Source organism: Canis aureus, chromosome 1 (genome assembly GCF_053574225.1).
Source record: "Canis aureus isolate CA01 chromosome 1, VMU_Caureus_v.1.0, whole genome shotgun sequence".
Classification (NCBI taxonomy): domain Eukaryota; kingdom Metazoa; phylum Chordata; class Mammalia; order Carnivora; family Canidae; genus Canis; species Canis aureus.
Window position 1 is genome coordinate 28,606,193 of NC_135611.1, and position 18,440 is coordinate 28,624,632.

Sequence of the window (18,440 nt, forward strand, 5' to 3'; positions counted from 1 at the left end):
ATGTTCAGAAAAATATCCAACTGCATATGGAAATTACATGTGAAGAGGAAGAGATAATTTTTAATACGTGATGTTGGGAAGCGATGGATGTTTTGGAAAAGAAACTGATCTTGGGGTGCTTGGATGGTTCAGTGGGTTAAGCATCTGCCTTTGGCTCAGGTCATGATCTCAGGGTCCTGCGATTGAGCCCCTCGTTGGGAATCCCTCCTCAGCGGGGAGTCTACTTCTCCCTCTGTCCTTCCCCCCTCCCCTTCCACCCCCACTCCTGTTCTCTCTCTCTCTCTCTCAAATAAATAAAACCTTTAAAAAACAAGAAAAAAAAAAAAAGAAAAGGAACTGGCTCCATATATCATACCATAAACCAGGAAAATAAATTCTTAATGGGCCAGATTTAAATGCTAAACATGAAGCTATACCAATCTTAAAACAGAGGAATCTGTTTACAAACCCAGGTATGAGGAAACCTTTTCTAAAAATTTTGCACTGTCAAGTCCAAAAGCCAAATATTGAACTTGGAGAAAATATTTGCAACCTATATTACTGACAGATGACAAGTTTCCCTATTATATAAACATATAAGTATACAATAAGGGTGATTTAAAATTTAATTGGGATATCATAGTATGAATTCACTGATTTTTAAAAAACATGATTTCCTAAATATGTCCAGTTCTAAAGGTCTCAGAAGCAATGACATTCCAATAGCAATGAATGTACTTAGCCCCAAATTTTAGTTTCTAAATTCCATTTTCCACTAAATAGTACCAGGGCTTTTTGGGGAAATGACAGACCCCAGCTTTAGGGCAGGAAAGTGCACGATACACTGAGAATACTGCAAGTACGAAGTACTATCTAAACTAACTGGTTCATATCAAAGGATACAGGAATAGACACAAAAGGGCTCTCCTTTGTCAGATTGGTGGACATCTTTGGCAACACACACAAAAAAAATGATAATAAAGAAATATAATAACAAGTTGAATGAAAAAAAAACCCCACAATACTCAAAGAGACAGGCAAGAAAAAACAGAAGGGCTCTTCTTGACCAAACACCAGCCAATAAATGTAGAAGCAACGATTATGTTAGAAACCCACCATGCTGAACCCCCTAACAGTGAACAGTTAATTCAGGCCAGGATCATTCATGACTGCTGAAACCACTGAGTAAGGTTTTTGGGGTACAACAGGCTATTCACATGGTCTCAAAGTATCAACTCACAGAATATCCAGCAAACAAAGGGAAACAAGGGAAAAGTTTTATCTTTACAATAGGATCTAGTGTTCACTATGTTAATTAAGGATTAAATTTAGCAACGTAAGTAGTGGGGTAACTTGATATTATATGCCACCTGATGTGATGCAAAATAGTACGTATTGCTTACAGTGTTCTTGCCAAAAAACGTTTAATCTGAATCTAACCAGGGAAATAGATAAAAACAAAACACTGGATATTCTATAGGACAACTGGCTCAGCAGACTATAAAAAAGTCAGTGTCATGAAAAATAACAAAGAAGTCTAGCAGAGATTAAATGAGACTAAAATGACAAAGCAATCAATGTAGTACAAGTGTTAATCTGGACTGGATGCTAGACAAAATAAGCATGCAAACAAAAAACTGCTTAAGATATATTTTTTTAATTTTTTATTTATTTATTTATTTATTTATTTATTTATTTATTTATTTATGAATGATAGTCACAGAGAGAGAGAGAAAGAGGCAGAGACATAGGCAGAGGGAGAAGCAGGCTCCGTGCACCGGGAGCCCGACGTGGGATTCGATCCCGAGTCTCCAGGATCGCGCCCTGGGCCAAAGGCAGGCGCTAAACCGCTGCGCCACCCAGGGATCCCTGCTTAAGATATTTTATACGCAATTAGGACAATCTGAATTTGAGTTGTTTATTAGATATTATAGAATCCTAGTTAATTTTCCTAGATGTGATAATAGTACTATGATTATATACAGAATATCATTATTTTTAGCAGATATATGAATAAAGTTTTTGAGAGGAAGAAGCAAATGATGCACATTTAGGAGTTGTTTTTTTTCAACTTTTTTTGTGGTTTTAAAAAATCTCAAAATATATTTGGGGGACTATAGACTCTTATTAGACATTTAATGACTATATAGCAGGCAAGCAAATATTCAATGGTTTTGAATATTGCTAAATCTTCCACGTAAGCAGAGTAAATAGGGTTTAGGCTCTCAATGAAAAAATTTAGCAGTATTATTTAAAAACAGTCAATGAAAACCAAACACTTCTCCCAACTCTAGATTTATTGGGTATCTTCTTAAAAATAAGAGAAAGCCCCCAAATTAATGCACAAATGAACAGCTACTATAATATGTATTTATATTTTATATATTGAGAGTTTCACTCAATAAATCTATGCTTATTGAGAAATAATTATTTTCAGGGTAAATTCCTTTCTCAACTCAGAGGTATGAGTCACAATTTTCTATTATTAGTTTTTGTCTCTTTACAATGAAAAAAAATGCATTTCAAAGCACAATTTGCTAGTATATATCCTGACTCTGGAGCCACTCTGTGTATTTTGGAAGATTGGCTTTGGTAATTATTAGCTATGTGACCTTGGGCGAGTTATTTATATACTCTGTGCCTCCATTGCCTCATTCAGTAAAGGGGAAACATGTATCTCATAGGCTGATGGGAGAATTAATTAGTTAACTAATATAGGAAAAAAATACTTTAAGTCGTACCTAGCATACAGTATGTTTGAGATATATATAAATACACATGTAGTATATTTGACTTTGATGTTTAAAATAGCCTATATTTGTAGATTTTTCAACAGCCTTTACATACATGTACAACTAAAGTTTTAAAGGAATAAAATACAGTAAGCATTATAATTATTTATATGACAGGTTAGATATTCTAACAATGAGCTTTGCTTTAGAGAACTTAATGGCTTACTTCATACAACTTGAGGTGATAATAATGAACTTTATCATACCTTAAAAAGATTTTTATTAAAAACTACATACACACATACATGTATGAGTGTGTTCAGGTGTATGTGTATGTGTGTGTGTGTGTGTGTGTGTGTGTATATATATAAAAACATGCCCCCTCCTCTTTATCCCACTACTTAGCTCAGACCCTTTTCCCTCGTTGGGATTACTGGAATAGCTTCCTAACCAAACCCCCTGACTTGCTCCATGGGCTTTCTGATGACCTCTCACACTGTCGGTAAGGCTATTCTAAGGAAAAATTGTTATCTTGTCACTCTACAGCACAATCTTCAGGTCAAAATGCTCCTCAAGTGCTGAACTCAAACTGCTTATAAAAAAATGGCACAGAAAGCCCTTCAGGACATAGCTAGTGCTTAGCTCACTAACCATCCTCCTTTGTGGTTACTTACTCTTGCCATTCTTCCAGCTTCACATTCTTTACTCCAGTCAGAGTGCACCTAAGCCCTCTCCCTTTCTGACACCTCCTTCTAAGCTGAGTTATTTCTTAGACATCCTTTAAAGCTCAGGTCAAACATTATGTTCTCTAGGAACCAGCTTATGATATTCTCCTGTCCTGACTCTGATTCATATACCCCTCCCCATTTCTTCCCTCCCTTAGCACTCCTGTGCAATCTTTCATCACAGTATTTTCCTTACGATGTTTAATAAATCTTCAGTTGCTATGTCATACAGTTTATATTCAATAAAGGCCTGTTGAATGACTGAATACACAAATACAGAAAATAAGAGTTAAAAATATCTTAAGGCAAAACAGGCTACAGATTCTCCAGTGGTATAATCATCCCATATTCTGAATATTTCCCTAAATATTCAGCTAAAAATAAATTTTTAATAAATGTGAATCTTAAAGTAACTTATCCTCGCCTAGTCCACTAAAATGTTAGTATTTATTTTATATTGGGCTTGTTCAGGATCCTATGGGAAGCCATCTATTTACTGGGTATATATTTCAGATTGTGGAAAGAGAACATTCTTTGAACACTATGTTTCATACATTATATGAAAAAAATTCTCCCAAACTCAGAAACATCAAAGGCTGAGGGCCCTGAGTCTACAAAGTCTGGATGCCTATACAGACCACAGAGGTAAAGCACAGTGAATATACAAAACCACAAATCAGTAGGTTTTCCTGTGTTAGTTATGGAAATAGACAGTGACCCACTCATCAAGGGTATGTAAACATGAATGAGTAGAGCACTGAGGAGGGAAAGGGGTCCCTAACATTTGAGACTGGTAAATTAATGATTCTGAAGAAGTACAAATCAAGCAGGGATAAGTGAGTAGCTCTATGGTGTGGATTGTATCTGTCAGACAATAGGGCTCCTGGTTTTAGCCCTGCTAAAAAAGTGAGCATAAAGACTAAATTACGGTCTATGTGCTTCAGTTTAAGCCTCACACCTTTTTGAAAGATCTCTTCAGTCTCCAATGACCTGTGCTACTTTTTCCCAAATATTAATAAAAAATGAAATTGATTCAATGAATATATGTTAGCGTATTCTTAACTTTTAAATTGATACCAAATAATTTAATTGTGCTAACCAAATATCACTCAAAATCCTACAGAACTTATTTACTACCAAAACCCACATGTAATTTTTAGTATTTGACATATATCTCCAGTAAACTCTAACAGGAGACTGAAGTATGTCCAAATTATATCCTTTGTGACATGCTCTAGATATTCAATCTGAGAATAGTTATGTTTCTAATATAATTATGTTACATATTTGCTATATACACAAGGTCAAAATACTTTAATTCCATGTGTTTAATCCTTAAAATATAACTTAATATTTTAAGTCTTTAATGTTATTTTAGCAATAATGTTATAGAATCTTGAAAAAAAGATAAAAAAAGAAGAAAAAGAGATAAAAGATATACTATCATAATTCAGGCGTTTCTTTTAAATTAAAATTTATTACTGAAGTGAATAATTAAAAAAAAAAAAAGACATATAGCACCAAAAGAAACTTCTCGTAATTGCCTGTGTCCTCAATTTTTCCTTGACCATCTTTTGGGTAGCAAGCATCCAAGCCATCAATCTCATGGTCATCCTAATGGTTCTTAGTCTCTTGGCTTCTTTTCATTTAATAGCCTCTTCCGCTTATCTTGTTAATTCCTATGGATTCAAGGACTAGACATACACCACTGACTCCTTAATCTCTATACTCCACCCCCATATTTCAAAGTATGCAGTCTAGTTCCTAGAACGGAGCCTGACTCATAGCAGGATATTTAATAAATGAGGTCCAAATGAATCAGCAAGCTACTAGATACCTTGCTCTGGATGTCTTCCAGGCATCTTAAACTCAATATATCCAAAATATAACTCCTTATTTTTCCAGTATTTCTAGAATTTTTGTCAATGGATTTTTTTTGTCAATGGATTGTCAATGGATTTTTGCCAATGGATTGCCAAAATCAGAAGCCTAAGATACCCTCAAATTCTACCTCTCTATCCTTTATCACTTGCATTTCAAATCTCTAATACTTAATAATTAAACATCTCTATTTTCTTACTTCAGTGTCATTCTCCCACCTCAATTGTTAAAATAACTTTTTAACTCACTTTCCTAGCTGGAATGCCCTAACCCCTTTTATTTATTTATTTTTAAAATATTTTATTAATTTATTTGAGAGAGAGAGTGAGAGAGAATACAAGCAGGGGAGGGGCAAGGGCAGAAGCAGACTCCTTGCTGAGCAGGGAACCAAAGTGGGGCTCAATTCCAGGACCCTGGGGATCTTGACCTGAGCAGACACTTAACTGAGCCACCCAGGCGCCCCCCTCCAACACCTTTTATGATTATTAGTCTTCGATCTGATACAGTTAAGTTTAAATAGTGCCTTCTATTAGGATTTGTCACTATACCATATGCATTCTCTAGTTCACTTTATTCATTGTTCTTTTTTTTTTTAAAGATTTTATTTACTATTTATTTATTCATATGAGAGAGAGAGAGAGAGAGAGAGAGAGAGAGGCAGAGACACAGGCAGAGGGAGAAGCAGGCTCCATGCAGGGAGCCCAACATGGGACTCGATCCTGGGTCTCCAGGATCACGCCCTGGGCCGAAGGTGGCGCTAAACCACTGAGCCACCCAGTGCCCTATTCATTGTTCTTACTTAGAAAGTATCAAACTCTAAGATTCCAAACACCCTCCACTTTAGAAAAAATGTATTTTGTGAATTCTGCCCGTGCTAGAAAATGGGCATCAGTCTGCATTTTATTTAGATCGGATTCTGTGCAGTCTGACCCCCTGCTACTTCTCTGGCCTCACTGTCTCCTACTTTCCCCTCATTCCTCCTACTCTAGCCACATTGGCCTTTTTGTTCTTCAAAATGCACAGCAGGCATATTACTGACTTGAAATCTTGCTTGGGATGCTATTCTCTCAGATGATATGGCCTTTTTTCTTCTTCAAAATTTTGCTCAACTGTCAGCTTCCTTGTGACATTTTCCTTGACGACCGTATTTAAAACATCAACATAATCTCACTCCCTTGTTCACTTTATTTATCTCCCTTCCCTCCCTTGCTTGTTATTCTATACTTATTTCCTCACTGTCTGCCTCTCTCACTGGAGGTAAAGTGAACAAGGGTATGGATTTTTACCTGCTCTGTTTACTGATACATTCATATAACACCTGTAACAGTGCCCCAGACAAAGTAAGTAATCACTGGATACTTCTTAAATGTATGAGTGACTCCTGCATTCCTAGTATCTGCACATACAAGAATTAAACATCCTTTAGAATTAAAAACTAAAACAAAAAAACTTAAAAGAACAAAGTTAAAATGAGAAAAGATTTAATAACAGAAAAAAATATTTTCATCTATTTTACTACTCAGAATGTAGGAAGGTGAGAGCTCATTTTCTTAGGTCTATCCATAAAGTATATAATTTAAATTCTAGGGAGAGGTAATAAATTTAGATTTTGAACATAAGCATGTTGATTTAGAAGACATCTTCCATAACTCAAAGCAAAGTCATTTTTAAAAAATATGCTTATTATGCTACAACAACCTTTTCCCTATAAAAGTTTCATGAATATTAAGATTAATTTGCCGGTTATACTGTGCATTTATAACTGCCTTTAATATTAGTTGCTAATATGTTTTACTTTCAACTCTGCTAAATCTTGAAAATCTACAGATTAAAAAGACTGAGATGACACTAAGTATCAAGCCTCATAATTTTACTATAAAAATAAAGAAGAAAAAATAGAAAAACAAGAGACCTCTATCCCTGCACCAAATAAAAACACCTCAAACTTTGTTGACTCTGAATTGGCCAAAATACACCTACTCACTACCTACTTTGCCTTGACAAAACTTAATAGCTGTGAGATGTGACTTGGTTCCTTTCAAAAGAAGTATACACAACACACACAGAGCCACACATATTAATAGGAAAGAAACTGGAGTGCTTCATAAATATTCATTCATTCCCAGAACACCCCTGGTGGGCAGATTTGAAGATATAGTAATACAGGTTATTACATGACTTGTGACATATTGGTCTTGTAAAAGATCAGCATCAAAATTCAGATTCCTAGTTCTAAACTGTCATTTGGATGACTCTTAAATAGACAACACTGTTCTATATTGAATAGGTGACATGGAATTCTAAGTAAGGCCATGAAACTAAGTGCATTTCATAAGGATGATAAATTTAAGCAGTCTGATTCCTGTCTGTGCTCCCTTATTGTTTTACCCTTATCTCCTGTTGAACTCAACTCCATTTACTGTAACTATTTCTCTGCCCTCTGAATTCTTTAACTGGACTGCGTAGATTCTGAGGGCAGTCTTTCATCTTCCATTTCTCCCAGGGTTTGGCACAGTCCCTGACACCACAAACACTGGCTCTCTATAAACACTGGTTGACCAACTGTATGAATCAGTTTTTGATAAAGCATACAAAAGTTTTTACTTTTTAAAATGAGTAACAGGTTTTGTTAGGATTCTTCTGCTAAAATACAGTATTTCTGGTTCTGCTAAAAAAGATGGACACTAGTCAAAAACCGCTGTCAGTTTTTATTCTTTATAAAATTACAGTTGAATATTTTTCAGGGGAGAAAGTTGAAAAAAAAAAAAGGAAATTGCCTGAAATTAGAACAATGTTCTACTTTTTACTTATTGGACATTTACAATGTAAAAACTTCTTAAATTATTTTTAAAATATGACCAGTCACTCCATTTAGTCATTTCTTAGTTGCTATATTTGTCATCAACTTTGCTCTCAGGCTTGCAGGCAAGTTGCTGACTAAGAACAACACAGAGAGTAATTCTTCACATTTTCATTCACTTTTCATTCAAGGAAAAAGCTTCCTGAAAACACACTTTTAAAATTCTGGAAAATACAAATCAACATTATCTACACATCTCTATCATTACCAGAAGGACTGGTTCCTAAACCTAATTTCCATTGTTAGCTGACATTTTCAATAAGTGATGGATATTCATTTCCAGAAAACATTACCAGTAAATTCTATGATATCACAGACTGTTTGCTATCCAGACCAAACTGACTAAACCACAAAATGCAAAAGTATGCACTTAGCTAGTCTAAAGGAAACCTTAAGGCTATTCCGAATATGGTCTTATATAGAACAAGCTAAGAGTAAATAAGAATATAATTTGGATAGCCTTCTTCCTCCAAATTTCTAGTTTTCCTCTAAATTTCTAGGGCCTTTAGTAGACACAAACTAATATGTTTAAAAATTGAAATATGTTTTGTCATAGACTTAATTTTTTTAAAGTTATTTTGGGACACTGGAATTTACAAGGAAACGAAAATTATTATTGTTATGATATAAATGGGATTTCATTTCATCTCCCTGACCTAGGGAGTAAACATGGAGAACTGTTTCCCTGGTTCCAAGCAGTGACCACACTAAGCAAAGTTAGTAAATAAAAAAATAATTACTAGTTTTTAAAATTCATCATTTCTCCTAGCATCATAGAACATGAAGACTGAGGTGAACGGTGACGTGGAACATGTATAGGTACATCAAGGGAAGGAATGAGTAAATATGATTAATGTGGAGTCAAATTTGACCTTTTATTTTAAACACAAAAATATTTTTTTATTATCAGAGGTGTACACATTTTGATATACAGATATATTCACTATAATACTGAAAGACTCAAAGTATTATCTACATTTGAAGAAAGATGTCAAAATTATGGAGTACTTATTTCCTTCAAAGCCATCCATTAAGTTTATTGTTGGAAAAAAGTTATGAAAAAAATCTACTTTAAAAACTATATATATGGACATATACCCTACAATAAAATCATTTTGGATGTCTTACTGCCTTAGAAATGGAAAAACTGTCAATTTTGGTTTGAGATTATAAAAATAGTAAAATGCATCTTATGGTTCATATTAAATAACATTAAATGTAGTCTTATTCTCAAACTGTAGAAGAATAAAGTTATCCCTGGTCAAAAGTAATTTATCCATTTTATAACCTGCCCTTCTCCCCTTCACGGGTACAGACAAATAAAACTGTAATTCTTCCTTTAATCATCTTTGAGTGAATTGATTACTGACAGTTTCATTTTACCCTGGAGGCACAGCAGTAAATAAATCACAAACATTCACTACTTTCATCATGATGTAAATTATGTTCTGATAAAGAACCTGAAAATTTCTAATTCTCCTACTTTAGAAATATAAAATAAAAATCACTTTTGTCATGGAAACGCTTTAATCAGTATGCCTAGAAACTGTATTTTGAAAACATGTATATGTACTAGAGGAATTTGGATTTTAACAAGACATTCACTAAGTCTAATTCTAAGAACATAGTGATTTTTCTTTCTAAAATTTAGTGGGAAGTTAGGTAAATTTAAAATAAAAAGTTCAATGATTAAAATAGCTCTGAATATAGTCATAAAGATACTATCTATAACTCCTAGTGCATTTTAAGTCAAGCATAGTTGGTATTTAAAAACTTTCACTTGCAGTAAACACTTTCCCATCCCCTATTTTCAAATGACAAGTCGCTAAGATGAAATAATTTGCTCCAGGTCATAGCATAACTAACAGAATCTGGATCTAACTTCAGTGTCACTGACTTCTCAGCTAAGTGTAAGCAGAATGTCATGTATTGATTTAAATATGAAGAATAAGAAAACTGTAGACCCCCTATTAAAATTAACATCAATATTATTTATTTTTATAAAGATTCATTTATTTATTTTAGAGAGGGTGTGCAGATGGAGGGGCAGAGGGAGATGGAAAGAATCTGAAGCAGACTCCCTGCTGACAGGGGAGCCCCACACAGGGCTCAATCTCATAACCCTACAGATCATGACCTGAGCCAAAATCATGAGTTGGATGCTTAACTGATTGAGCCACTCAGGTGCCCCACACCTCAATACTGCTTATTAATAACCTTTCTACAATCATGATGATGAAATACTATGACATTTTCAACATTACAGTCAAGGAAGTTTTAATATTAAAAATATTATGTGTTTTAAATTTAAAAAAACAGTAATCTATATTTTATATTGTAACGTGATCTGTCTGGTGTTGAGAATGAAGATTTATATAGAAGTAGATTTTATAAGTTTGAACTGTCCAACATGATAGCCACTGGCCATACATGGCTATTTATATTTAAAAACTGAAATGAAATATAATTAAAACTTAGTTACCAAGTCACCCTAGCTACATTTCAAGTATCAATGGGTACATGAGGCTAGAGGCTACTATTTTAAACTCTGCAGGCCTAGAGTTGAGGAAGGATAAAACATTGGCATACAGGGTTTATTTAAAGTCAAGAGAACACCAAGGAAATGTGCATATATATAATTATATATACGGAATAAAAGAAGATCAGATTGCAGTGGAACAATCTAATAAGACATAGAAGAGGAAGAAAACAGCTAAAGAGAATGCAGAATGAGATAAAAGGAAAATGAAGAATGTGGTATCCCAGAAACCAGTGTATTAAGAAGCCATAGAATGTATCAAGTACTGTCAATAGGTCAAGTAAGATAAACACAAAGAGCTGACCATAGGAATGGGCAATGTGAAAGTCACTGGTGAGCCTGAAAAAAACAGGTTAGAGATTTCAACAAATTTGTAGAGGACGTAAAGTGATTAGAAACGTCTGCCTGAAAACATTATGGTGGGCTGCAGTAGATAGAGAATATATCTGGACAACAAAACTCAGGACCTGTGAACACACAAATAGTGTACTTGGTAGGGGCCAAACAAAACAAAACCCAGGAGAAAAAAATTGGAAGATTTGTATGTAAAACACTAAGGCCAAGCAGGCTGCAGAACCCATATAAAATGGATGCTGCTGAGCACTAACCATAGGAAAAAAGATTAAAATATAAAAAATAAACCAGTGGAATTGTTCCTAAAAATATTATTGAACATACCCTTTGGGAAGAATGAAGTCTTCTACAGCGAATACGGTTATCCCACTTATTCTCATTCTGGCAATGAGTCTAACAGCCTCATAGGTGAATTCATTTATCTTGCTTGCTTATCCTAAATATAAGCTGCCAGTTAATATGTTTTAGCTATATATACAAAGTTCTCAAGAGGGTTTCTGCTAAAGTGAACAAAAAAGGGAGATAATAGAGCTACTTACACAACAGAAGAGGGACACCGTCTTTGTACCCAGTCCTTCATTTTTAAAAAAGAGACAGATACCACGGATCGTCAGAAATAAAGGAAAAACCACTAGCATAAAAGAAAGACCTAGGATACATAAATAGATGAAAATGAGCACAGAGGGGGATCCCTGGGTGGCGCAGTGGTTTGGCGCCTGCCTTTGGCCCAGGGCGCGATCCTGGAGACCCGGGATCGAATCCCACATTAGGCTCCCGGTGCATGAAGCCTGCTTCTCCCTCTGCCTGTGTCTCTGCCTCTCTCTCTCTGTGTGACTATCATAAATAAATAAAGAAAAAAATATTAAAAAAAAAAAAAAGAAAATGAGCACAGAGGAAAATACGAATTCAGAGAAAAGAACTTAGAGAGATTTAAGATGTAATGATACCCACAAAACTCTGACACTAGAAAAAAAGGAACAAACAGGACAAGAATGAGATCATAAAGATCAAAAGGACTGTTGGTGAATTAAGAAAGATTTAGAATAAAGAAATGAGAGGGCTCTGAGACTGCCTAGTTAGAGGAAAGGATGAGGAGTCAAAGATGGGTCTGCAGTTTCTACCTAAAAAATGGTAATGCTGTCATCAGAAATAAGACAGGGAGTAAAATACAGGAGCTTCTTTCAGGAAGTTAAAGCTCAAGCATGGTGATGATTGTATTTGTCACATATATAACAAAAGTGGTTAGTTTACATATTTCTTCCTATATAAGTTTGTGACTGAATGTCTTCTGAAATTAGTTTTCATATTTCAGAGCCATCTATACTACAGCAGCTGTTTAACTATCTATGCTCTCAAAAGATTTACACGTGGTCTTTTCAAAAAGGATGCTATATGCTAATATATTCTATAAACCTTCAAAATAAAAAAAAGACAAATTAAGAAGTTGTTAATACATCAACTGGAAAGTTTTAGAAAAGGTAAACATCAGAATAACTATAAAATGCAAATTCAGTGGTCTGGCATGTACTCTGGCAGCATTAGGATACAATTATGTATTTTTCATTTTTAAAAATTTTTTTTAAAGATTTATTTATTTATGATAGACAGAGAGAGAGAGAGAGAGAGAGAGAGAGGCAGAGACACAGGAGGAGGGAGAAGCAGGCTCCATGCTGGCGGCCCGATGCGGTACTCCATCCCGGGACTCCAGGATCGCACCCTGGGCCAAAGGCAGGCGCTAAACCCCTGAGCCACCCAGGGATCCCCTGTAGTTTTCATTTTTAATAAATAAATGGGATCTCATTTATATATATATATATTCTCTCTCTATATATATATTAAAGTTCAATTTGCCAACACATAGTATAGCACCCAGTACTCATCCCGTCAAGTGCTCCCCTAAGTGCCCATCACCCAGTCACTTCATCCTCCCGCCCACCTCCCCTCTACTACTCCTTGTTTGTTTCCCAGAGTTAGGAGTCTCTCATGGTTTGTCACCCTCTCTAATTTTTCCCACTCATTTTCTCTCCTTTCCCCTATAAACCCTATCACTATTTTTTATATTCTCTGTATGAGTGAAACACCGTATGATTGTCCTTCTCCGATTGACTTACTTCACTCAGCATAATACCCTCCAGTTCCATCTACGTCGAAGCAAACGGTGGGTATTTGTACTTTCTGATGGCTAAGTAATATTCCATTGTATACATAGACCACATCTTCTTTATCCATTCATCTGTCAATGGACACCGAGGCTCCTTCCACAGTTTGGCTATTGTGGACATTGCTGCTATAAACATCGGGGTGCAGGTGTCCTGGCATTTCATTGCATCTGTATCTTTGGGGTAAATCCCCAGTAGTGCAATTGCTGGGTTGTAGGGTAGCTCTAGTTTTAACTCTCTGAGGAACCTCCACACAGTTTTTCAGTGGCTATACCAGTTCACATTCCCACCAACAGTGCAAGAGGGTTCCCCTTTCTTCACAACCTCTCCAACATTTGTTATTTCCTGTCTTGTTAATTTTCACTATTCTGACTGGTGTGAGGTGGTATCTCATTGTAGCTTTAATTTTTATTTCCCTGATGGCAAGTGATGCGGAGCATTGGCTAATGTGCTTGTTGGCCATGTGTAGCTCTTCTTTGGTGAAATTTTTGTTCGTGTCTTTTGCCCATTTCATGATTAGATTGTTTATTTCTTGGGTGTTGAGTTGGGATCTCATTTTTTTTTTTAAAGATTTTATTTACTTATTCATGAGAGACACAGAGAGAGAAGCAGAGACATTGGCAGAGGAGAATCAGGCTCTTCACAGGGAGCCCGATGTAGTACTCAATCCCAGAACCCTGGGATCATGCCCTGAGCCAAACACAGACACTCAACCACTGAGCCACCCAGGCATCTCCAATGGGATCTCATTTTAATTTCTTATGGTTAATGGCTTTCAGTTGCCTTCCTTTTACTTTTCAGTGAATGTTAATATAATTATTTTACTTTTAAAATTAACCTACTGGGCAAACGCTACAATTTATTTCAACTAAATTTAATAGATTCTTCAACAAAACATACACCCCCTCACACACAGAGAGATGTGACTGAAAAAAAAAAAAAAGCTTAAAATTTTCTATTTTTAACAGATAAAAAAGGCTGAAAACTGTAAGGTTGAAACCTACACCATATGTATAAATATGATGTAAAATAGCTTCTTAGAAAATAATTGGCTAGGAAATAGTTAACAACAAAGAAACACTTTAATAATTCAAGTAATATTTGTTACTCAGAAAATATAGGGGCTTCTGTTACAATTAAAGTTTCAATCTTTAACAAATGGGTTAAGTTGGATCACTGGATACTTATTTTAGTAATATACTGATACTGGTGACTAAAATGGCACCTTGTATCTCTATTGTACCAATCAAACATCAATTTTTGAGAATCCAAATACAGGCAACAACAACAAAAAATCTAACAAATGATATCTCAGTCTTTGTGGAAGGGGAATATAAAATAGTGAAAAAAAGAAAAAAAATCCATGAAATCAAGGTCATTTGCTCAGTCTCCAGAAAAATTCAAGTATGAAAATGGTCTCATATCCCCAGGGCTTTTGTGTTGACTGGTACTTATGAGGAAAGCCAAAGGTTTTTTTTTTTTTTTTTTTTTAAGATTTTATTTATTTATTCATGAGAGAGAGAGAGAGCAAGAGAGAGAGAGAGAGACAAAGACAGGCAAAGGGAGAAGCAGGCTCCATGCAGGGAGCCTGACATGGGACTCCATCTTGGGTCTCTAGGATCATGCCCTGGGCTGAAGGTGGCGCTAAATTGCTGAGCCACCGGGGCTGCCCAAAAGCCAAAGTTTCAAAAACTAAGTGGGTTCCAGTGGATTATTTAAGTTTGAGATGCTTGCTTGAAAATTTTCTTCTTAAAATTACTTCATCTTAATGTCTTTTTGGGCATGCTTCTGAAAATTCTAGATCCATTATTGCCTCTTTGACACATTCTTTTTCCTATAATATTACTTGACACATTTTATTAAATCATGTTTTGACTTCCTCTATTCCTTTGACCACAATACAAACTGCATGATTTCAAACTTCAAAAAAATATCAAAAGAATCTCCTATAAAATCTCATGTCATTTATTCTTAGAGTTTCTTATGGATTGCAAAGTTTTAAAATATTTTTTCTGATCCTCACAATTCCATGAAGTAGAAAATTCATATGAAGTAGAAAACAGAGCTAATATACCTGGAAGAGATAAAGGCAGTTATTAGCCAAGAGAACAGCTGGGAAGTGGTACAATTAGGGCTCCTGTTCTTCTGGACCCCAGGTCCAGTGCTTTTTGCAGCACCATAATGCACACGTGCTGACTTCAGAGAAGTGGTTGTTTTCTTGCTTTTAAAAACTGCATAGTAAAAACAATTTTGATTTTTAGTACCATAAAGCACATTTATGGACATCTGTCTACAGAAAATCAATTCTGCAGACATCTCTTTTTTTTTTAAGATTTTTAAAATTTATTCATTAGAGACACACACGGGGGGGGGGGGTAGCAGAGACACAGGCAGAGGGAGAAGCAGGCCCCACGCAGGAAGCCCGACATGGGACCCAATCCTGGGACTCTAGGATCACACCCTGGGTTGAAGGCAGGCGCCAAACCCGAGCCACCCAGGGATCCCCTCTGCGGACATCTTTATCTGAGACAGTGAATTGATTCCTTTCACCTGAATTGAAATCTTAGAATTCTGGAAGTTTGAAATCAGAATTCAATAAAACATCTTCCAATCAACAGTTTAAAGTTAAGTAATGCTATTAGAAAACTACTAATTCTGATAACATAAGAATGTTCTTTGAAGTTCGTTTTACCTTCCTTAAAATGGAAACCCCCCTTTGCCATCAGCTATGTTTATTCAGGGTCACTCTAACTCCCATTTTTTGCCAAACTGTTTTCTTTTCCTTATTTTGAAATACAAGAAGCATCATGTTTCCAACTTAGATGTAATGTACCTTCTACAAATGGATTATATAATGATATCACAAAACCTTGGTGAAACTATGACCCAGGATTCATTTTAGATTTCAGTGATACTATTATTAAAAGTTTTGCATTTTTCTTTTTGAAGATTTTATTTATTAGAGAGAGAGAGGGATAGAAAGAATGCACATGAGCAAGCAGATGAGCAGAGGAAGAGGAAGAGGGAGAAGCCGACTCCCTGCTCTGAATAGGGGGCTGAATGGATCCTGGAGTCCTGGGATCATGACCTGAAAGGCAGACATTAATCGAATGAGCCACGCGAGCACCCCCAAAGTTTTGTATTTTTCCATAAAAAATTAAAACCTTAAGAGATACTGAAATCTTGAAAACACTAAAAATAAATTTTAACTGGAAAGTGGCTCCTAATTTTAAGAACTGGTCAAGGGAGTAAGTGTATCCTTGTCAAAGATATGCAAAAATCAGTGAAAAAATACATTCTTCAAAAATATGTAGATGCAAAAAAGTTAACTTGACATCTCTTAACCAATACTGAAGTCATCCGAATCATTTGATTATGTTTAAATCAAATACTTTGCCTATTTGGAATGAGATTAATGGTTGACTTAACCTCACTTAGGATGAGGTTAAATGGTTGGCTATAAAGTTTAGTATATGTTTATATGGGCTAATGGAAGATGCAAACAAAATATGGAGAAGACAGAAGCTATTGATTGTTTTTAAAAACCATGTCACATTCTGTTTTCCCCATCAAACTCCAAGTCCACAATTTAAAATGATATAAAAATTATATTAATAAAGACATATTAATAAAATGATTCATATTTTATATGACCCAACTGATCTACTGAATATGAAATAAATTTAATTTCAAGCCATGCTGTGAAAAGACCTGCTAAGTACAAAAAAATGAAACATGCTGTCCTTCAAATAGAAATGTGCAAAGATGATACAACTACCTCACTGCCAACAGAATAAGCACTTCCTGTTAATTTCCCCCCCACCCCATAACAGGAATTCATTCTACTTTTTGCTAAATGATCCACGTTTTAAAATTTACTTCCATAAAAACTCTTGAGATGACTCAATGGGATCTGGGATTCAGATAAATGATCACAGAACAAAATTTCTCTGATTTGAGTGGAGCCTTAAATACCACAGTCTCACTGGAACCAAATCTTTAAAAAACCTAATAACTAGCAAATACAGAATTATATTTAAAGGTCCAATAAAAAATAGGTTGATTAATCCTTAGGAAATACCTGCTTTACACCTCAATTTTAACACCTGCATCTGTTCCACAGAGTCAGTACCGGCCGGGTTATTACTCTACAGTAGATCATAGGCCTCCAAAGCTGGTAACAAAAGACACCACCAACAGCCAGTGGGCCCATGGGGCAGACAGGGAGGTCACTGGGCCAGGAATGAAGGAGTGGCTCCAGGGACAGCCTCACGGAAGGTCCTGAGCTGGCAGCCCTTTCCACCTCTTGCATTCGTGCCCTCCACTGGGAGTAGGCAGTTTAGTTCTGTAGGATGAGAAGGACTGAGCTATGAGTGAGGAGATCATGTTTTAAGATAATTCCAGCTACATGGACTCTGACCAGCCAGCCTCTCTGCCTCTCACTTTCACTGTAAAGGGGCTGAGTAGCAAAAGTTTTATGGTTCTAGAAGCTCTAGAAAAATTCCACTCTGTATGATTTTAATGTTTACCCTACTTCTCAGCAAGTTTTATTGAGGATCAAATGAGAATGTATGAGAAAGTACTTTATCATTTTGTTTTTGTTTTTTTACAAACACAAGTTCCTGATATTGTTCTAGAGATCTTCTTCATTACACTAAAGAAGTATGGACACAGTTTTGAGATTTAGTAAAACATGTGCTCTACATGGTGAGGCATTATGACCTATATCCTACAGTTTAACCTAAAATGTTAAAATTACAATTTTCTTTTATTCCCCCCACATTTTTAAAGTATAACTGACAAAACTGTAAAATTTTGTTTCTCATGAAAGTTACTCAGGGAAAGATTTACAGTTTTAACTTCAATAGGATTAACAGGATTACCAGATTGATTCCTTTGTAATTAAGAACCCGTAGTAATAGCCTAATGAATAGTTCTTAAAGTATCTCATAAGAGTTCTATTGAGCTTTTTTCCTCTCTAACCCATTCCCCACTCAGTTATCAGATGTGTTTTTTTAAAAAAGATTTTATCATATGTCTTTCATACTTATACCTTTGGACAGCTCATTTATCTAGAAAATAAAATATGAATTCCTCAGGAGGAATTTGACCCCAGTCTACCTTTACAGACTCAGTTCTTCCTAAACACATCCACCTCAGCATTTCTTTCAGCTAACTAAGAGTCAACTGCTCTAGTCAAGTCAACCTGCC

At 35.5% G+C, this 18,440-nt stretch overlaps 1 protein-coding gene across 24 annotated transcripts in view; it reads right to left on the reverse strand.

The window, feature by feature from the left end:
- The window catches only part of AHI1 (Abelson helper integration site 1), a 235,158-nt gene that overhangs the window by 123,952 nt on the left and 92,766 nt on the right, over nt 1-18,440 (reverse strand). For 2 of the 24 annotated variants that reach the window (XM_077894089.1, XM_077894082.1), the window contains one exon: nt 14,700-16,317. The exons of the other annotated variants lie outside the window; for them this stretch is intronic. In XM_077894089.1, coding sequence (XP_077750215.1) covers nt 16,109-16,317 — 209 coding nt within the window. In that variant the 3' untranslated portion in view covers nt 14,700-16,108. Of the gene's footprint in view, nt 1-14,699; nt 16,318-18,440 lie in introns of those variants that run through there. 24 annotated transcript variants of the gene reach the window in all.